The 7,055-nt window shown below is 39.3% G+C and overlaps 1 protein-coding gene across 1 annotated transcript in view; it reads left to right on the forward strand.

Moving 5' to 3' along the window:
* Positions 1 to 7,055, forward strand: part of DPP6 (dipeptidyl peptidase like 6) — a 990,703-nt gene that overhangs the window by 703,398 nt on the left and 280,250 nt on the right. The window contains exon 7 of the mRNA XM_069084788.1: positions 1,388 to 1,469. Coding sequence (XP_068940889.1) covers positions 1,388 to 1,469 — 82 coding nt within the window. The remainder of the gene's footprint in view (positions 1 to 1,387; positions 1,470 to 7,055) is intronic.

Here is a 7,055-nt window from a genome sequence, read left to right on the forward strand (position 1 = left end):
TTGCTTTCAGGGAATTGGACCGTTTTACTCTTCTCCTAAATTGGAAAGCCCATAATCTTTCCTCCAATTAGAAATCAGACTACCTAATTTTGTATCCTAGTTTATATACTGTTGATTGTTATCTTTTAATGCATAAAAATCTTTCTCCCCCTGTATTCAGAGTACAATGCCGAAGCTGAGGAGGCCTTATCCTGGTTTGTTATGTAATTGGCAGGCTTTGCTTAGTAAATTAATAGACTCAGAAGCTTGAACCTTGTTCCTCAGTTTTTCATCTTTCTCCTACTACACTTCCTTGTGAGATGATATAAACATGTGCAATAAAGCCCCTGTTACTCCTGGATCATGGATTTAGAATTTTAAAAGGCTCAACTGAAGCCCATTATATAAAGAAGTTAAATTGGCCTTGCATTGTGTTTAGGAGTATTTGCTTGGAACATCAAAGATGGGGGGATGGAGGTGTTGTGAATTTAGGGATGTTGCATTATGCTTCAATTTTTAATCTTGACTATTCTGGATAGTTTAAAATTTGACTGGCATTCCATTCTTGCTTGCTTTCTCTTTTGATGAATATTTACTATTTGGGCTGGGCAGGTGTAACAGCAAGCACCCCAGCATACCCAGGGTGGCTGCCAACACAGGTTCTTAGATCTGCTTTTCTAAAGGAAAGCAACTCACAATGGGTTAACAAACTTGCTTTAATCAATCAAACATATCATTTACCTAGGTCGGGGGGAAAAGATCAGCACCCCAAACTTCAGAGAATACAGAGGTTACAAGCAGACAACAAATACAGAGAAACATTTCAGCAGACAGGTTTCCAACTGTCTGACCATTACATCCATACCTAGTCAGTTACCAGAGAAGGAAGCATCAACATCTGGGTTTTCAAAGCCAGGGGGCTCAATGGCTGCCCAGAGTCTCATCTGGTCAAATCATACAACACTTCTCAAAGTGAGCCCCAAAACAAAGCCTCACATCAGGGTTTATCTAGCCTTCTCCTGGCTCAGAGAATGTAACAACCCTCTTGACCCACTGCCCAATCAAAAAGCGTTCCCAAAAACCAAGCCTCCCCCAACAGGCTCCAGGTGCACTTAAGCCTATCAAAGGGCTTAAGGGTAGGGAAGATCTTAAATTCCCATTCCCATAACAGCAGAAATGGACTCCTTTCTGTTTTACGGTTTTGTGTTGTTGGAGATTTTTTGTCCATTTTACACATGCAAGGAATAATAATGGAGATTGAATGAGATATCTTGTGTAATAATCAGCCAGAACTCTTTATAATTGATGCACAGGGAAGGGAAAAGACTCTGCATGCTGGCTAGAGAATGAAGTTCAAGCATGTAAAATCCTTGAGTCCCAATAATTTTCTCCATGTGTTTCTTTTCAGAGATCCTCAAAGCCTGGATCCTCCAGAAGTCAGCAATGCAAAACTCCAGTATGCAGGATGGGGCCCTAAAGGTCAACAATTGGTAAGCAAGGAAATCAAGGAAAATGAGGACATTTTGGTTTGGTTGGTTCGTGTGGGAGTTGGGGAAGGATTTAATGACAGATTTGGAGGTTATCTCTCCAATTTTGGGAAAAATTACATTTTTGTTGCAAGTTCACCTTACTTTACACAATCAGTTTATTAAATCATCAATAAGTCATTTTTAAATAAATATTATTTTAATCAGGATTGGCATTGCAGCATATGAAATAAAAGGCCAGCCTTGGTGTCAGGAAGACTTGGGCTCAAGTCCTGCTTGTGATAGAGCTTTGTGACCATGAGCAGGTCACTTAATCTCTCAGTGCCCCCCAGGTAGTTCAGGACAACAATAAATATAGATGAGTTGCTGATCTGTATTGGTGAAAAAAAAATGTCATGCTAGAAGTTCCCTACACCAACAAAAATCACAAATCTGAAATTTTTCTAACCCCAACCTTCAAAATCAATACATGTAAATATCTGAATATTTGTAAAAAAAAAAAAAAAAAAGCTTATAAGGATTCTTTATAAAATGAAATAAATTATTTTGTAATATAAGTAATCATTCTATGACCTTTTCCCCCTTATATGCAAGACTTCTTAAAGAAGGACCCACTAGTAATAATTGCTGTAATTCTCAAACTTACTGATATCTTGGCTAAACTTTAATGCTAGTAAAGAACTTATAATTAAAAAGGCAAATAAAAAGGGTCATAGGGTAGGGTTGATTGGCTTGAAGGATTTTTTTATGAAATCTGAATTGAATGGGTCAGTTTGTTGATTATTATCTAACCTAATAATAAATTGACTATTAATTACCCAGAAAAAAAGAAAAACAGTCTGATCATGGTGTCAAATGTTTGTCTATATAGCTATTCAATATAGACTTCACTGAAATGGGCCACTAAAAGAGATGGTGGAATTTCAGTTCACAGACACCAGAAAGAATTGGTTTAATGAGCCACAGATAGAAATTGTTCTAATCCTGCCAAAGATAAGCATGCAACAATAGAAAGGCTAGAACTAAGAGTCAGGAGAGTTCTGGTTCATCCCCAGGAACTCATGCCTACCAAGGTGATAGGTTTGTGTCTGGGCGAATTCTTATCTTATCTATATTAGATTATCTCCCCATCCCAGCTATAATACAGATGATCTTGTGAAGTCCTATCTCATCCTATAATTCCATCTAAAGAAATATTGCTGATTCAGCAAAACTAAGAGTCTGATGAACAGATGGCAACACCTTTGTAATCACCATTCTGTGCTTCTGCACCTTTAAAAACTGATCAAATAAACTGAATTTTTCAAGCTTTCTGTTCCTGAAATAGCACAAAATTGATCATTTCTGAAAGGCTTGCCGATGGGGATGTGCTAGATGGGCTGTCAAGTATGTTTGGGAATTAAATTGTCTTACTTAATGTTATCCCGTTTCCTCTAGTACTGAATAAACCCCATATTCTAGGGTCATTTCAGAGAAGCAGGGTATTTGTATATGCCAAGAAGCCATTTTAGCTCTTACTGCAATCCAACCACCCCACACCTGGGGATCAGAGACAAGTATTTTGAAATTGTAGCAGTCACATCATGTCACGGAGAAGAAAGGACTGAGTGGATAGCCTAGCCCCGGAGAGGGTTTGAGTCAGAAATAACCATCTATCAACTTGGCTATGCCAGGCTAAAGTTAATCAGTCCCTCTGGGGCTCCATTCCTCGTACAAATATTTATGTCTTAGTAGATGACTCTTAAATACCTAAAAATCCTTTAAGGTTCAAGGGAATTAATAACAAAAGGAGAATTTATTGAGTCCTAATGCAGAAGGGGATATTTTGGGGAGGAACAGCTTTCTCAGTGCCCCTCATATCAATCCTTACTCTTTCAATCCATATCTTCACCTTATCCAGCAGTTGCCAATATCTGACAAATAGCAGGTGATTAATAAGTACTTAGTTGTTGTGCGTCATAAATATTTATTGACTGACATCCTCCAGTAAACTCTATCCTATGTAGCTTTCAACCTGTTATACCATTGCATCCTATAGTATTACTGGACTTATTTGTGTAGAAAAATGAAACATAACACTGTGATTAGACATTTTAACTTCTTTGACAATAACAAAAGAAGAACAGGGATAAGATCTGGACCTGTGACTTCACTGCTATGAGCACTCCCTCTGTCAGTGGCAATGAGCACCTTAGAAACTTAGAATCTTAGAGAGTTACCTAGAGCACTGAGAAATTAGGCTACTTGCCCAGGGTTACACAGCCCAAATATGTCTGATACAGGACTTGAACACAGATCATCTTTACTTTGACACCAGCTCTCTCTCCATTTTGTCACTAACTGTGCCTTATCATGCTGAAATTTTACCCTTCTCTTCTCCTCTTAATCTTTAAAAAATAATCATTTTCAGAGTATTTATTTAGTCTCCATGTTCACACAGTGCTATCTTTTGTTGCTGCTGTTCAGTCATTTTCAACTCTTCATGACCCTTTTTGGGATTTTCTTGGCAGAGATACTAGAGTGGCTTGCCATTTCCTTCTCTAAGTCATTTGTACAGATGAGGAAACTGAGGCAGGCAGGGTTGAGTGACTTGCCCAAGGTCACACAGCTAGTAAGTATCTGAGGTCAGTTTAGAACTCAGGAAGATGAGTCTTCCTGACTCCAGGCTCAGCAGGCTGTCCACTGTGTCACCTAGCCGTCACCATCATTAACACACCCTGCCTTTAGAATCTGAAAATTTAAAGGAAAAATAATGGTGAGATAGGCAGACTTTTAGGAAAGTATCCCAAATGCAAAGGGAAGAGAACAAAAAGGTAAGAATTGTTAATTTTACTTTTTTGATTTTTATAGTTCTCTTTATTTCATCGAATTTTTAGGAATGGGACAGAAGTAAGAGGGAGTCATTTACTGGGAAATTCGTAGAAATAGATGAAGTGAGATTTATGGAATATATGCCACAGAACAAAAAGAAATAAAGGAATAAATAACACCAAGCAGACATCAGCCTGTTCAGGGCTTGAAGGTAGCCCACATCAAATCAACTAATTTACTTATGAGATAGTAAGAGTCCCAATATTTTGTCCTGCTAGTCACTACAGGACAATTTGTGCCCTGGAAATAGCAGATGTGATTAGCAGGGATGAGGGTCAGCTCAGAGTATGTGAGAAAGTCAACAGGACAGGAAAAAAATTGCACCAAAGTGGATGGCCACTATAGCCCACACATCAAACCTGGAAATCCATCAGTGTGTGAGTTATCAGATTCAAGGACTAGGCAGGAAAAATGTTGTATGAGTTCTTAGGCAGCTTTTCAAAAGTCAAGGGGAACCACAGTAGTCAGCATCAGGAAAATAACAGAGGGAAGATCTTGCCCAGAAAAATGATGATTGACATCAGGCAATGGAATGACAGGGCAGCAGGCATTTGATGGAGGACTCAGTTGTCCGCATACCTTCCCACTCAGGCCCAAGTTACCTGGTATCCTTCATTTCAGACTGCCTTCTAATAGATAAGGGGATCACAATTATAACAATCTCTGTGAAATCTTCAGGAGCCATCCGTTCTCTAACAGATGAGTCTCACATTAAACATTGGTTTGTCACCCCAGAATCATAAAACTAAAAAGAACTTCAAAGGACTCTGCTTGTGTGTCGTGGCCAGCATGTATGTTTAAAGTAACCTCTTCCAGGGGCGGCTAGGTGTCACAGTGAGTAAAGTGCCGGCCCTGGAGTCAGGAGGACCCGAGTTCAGTTCCAGCCTCAGACACTTAACAAACACATAAAAACTAGCTGTGTAACCTCAGGCAAGTTACTTAACCCCAATTGCCCTCTAAAAGGCTAAATAAATAAATAAAGTAACCTCTTCCCTTGTTGTTTTAAGGCCAACCCTGAGCAAAACTGGCTGTTTATCTTTGGTCCCTTCAATTAGCCCTTTCAGTGCTGCTTTTTCCTCCTCAGCTTTCCCTCTTCTCTGTTGTCATCTCTCCTATGTGCCAATGGGCAAGTTGCTTTGACTCCCTTGATATCATTTACCTCATCTGTAAAATGGGGATAAGGATACAGGTTCATTCTCTCCTCTGATATGTGCTACGTGTATTGCCTTAGGCAAATCACATCATTTTCCTGGGCCCCAGTTTCCTTATCTTTAAAATGGGGGTTGAGGTAGAGGAGATAGTCTCTAAGTCCCTTCTAATTCTTGACCTATGATCCTTACATGCACTACGTATCTCCCCACCTCACACAGCTGCTATTAAGAAGGTTCTTTCTCCATCTGAAAGTGCTATAGCAATTCAAGGTATTGTTGTACGTTGGGGAAGAGAAAGATTTCTGAACTGAAGTTTTTACTTCTTTAATAACTATCAAAGTTAAGATGGGCCATAGAAGATGGTGATTTCTTTGGGGGAATTTTATTGCTTTTGACTTTTATTGTATTGTTTTAGTTTAAAAATGAAAGCAATGCCCAAACAATGTGATATATTTCTTTTGAGGTAAAACAAAGCTTTAAAAAATATAATAGACTTAAAGCAGTGTAGGTGGCCAAGAGTGTCAAAATAGAAATGATTTTACTTGGTCTTATGATCATGTCTGCGCAGAAGCATTAAATATTTGAAGGTGTAAAGTTGTTTTGGGATTTTTTTTATTAAAAAAAGATAGCAGATGTAAAGTAATTTCATTTTTGTTCCCAAATGCAATCCTCTGAGAGAAATGTGGGATGTCAACTGTACTGTTTAACATCCTCCTAGCACTGCAAAGATTGATTCTTTAGGATTATGTCAGTAAGGTTTAACTGCCTTCAGTAACCATATGATTTTATTAGTTTAGAAGTAGGGTAGGAAACAGATTTGAATTAACAATTTGTAGGATGGTCATCAGGTAGTCCATTGAGTTGGGTTAATTGGTCCAATCCACTAGTCTAGTCTTGGCAAGGGCCAGTCCTAGTCAGCATTAGGAAATAAGTGACATTTGTAGCCTGGCCCCTCCTTTTTTGAGGTCCTTCCTAGGTCACTGGTGCCATTTTGGTGCCTTCAGGCTGTCACCTAGAGCCTTAATAAGCACTTTTAGTGACAGAGGCAAGTAATATAAAACATACCCTCTTATCAACATTTTGGGACAAAAAATCAGTTGAGGGTGGAGGGGTAGAACAGGGCAGGGTTGGGGAGGAGCTCAGCTCATGCGTGGCCATAGGGAAGGAGGGGAATACGGAAGCATGCTACCTGGTAGCTTCCTTTTAAAAATTAATTATCCTTGTTAAACAAATGCTAAGCTGAGTTCTTTCTTTGCTACTAAAGGAGTTAAAATGCTGTCAAGACTCCCTAAATGTTGATGCCCTAGGTCCAAATCCCAGTCTTCCTACCCTACTTATGACTCTGATGCCTAGCCAACAAGCAGTCAATCGTAAGATCAAAGTACCATGTTTCTCCGATAATAAGACCTATCCCGAAAATAAGCCCTCCCCTTACTGTGTAAGATTCCTCTAAAATAAGCCCTCCCCCGAAAATAAGCCCTATTGAGATTGCTACTGTAGTGAAGGTGATCCCCTGCGCTACACCCTACATTACAGTACCCTCTGTATGCACCGTTCCCCCCCCCCC

The sequence above is a fragment of the Petaurus breviceps genome, unplaced genomic scaffold (genome assembly GCF_028583685.1).
Source record: "Petaurus breviceps papuanus isolate PSGF00001 unplaced genomic scaffold, PetGlider_PUasm1.0 115, whole genome shotgun sequence".
NCBI classification, from domain to species: domain Eukaryota; kingdom Metazoa; phylum Chordata; class Mammalia; order Diprotodontia; family Petauridae; genus Petaurus; species Petaurus breviceps.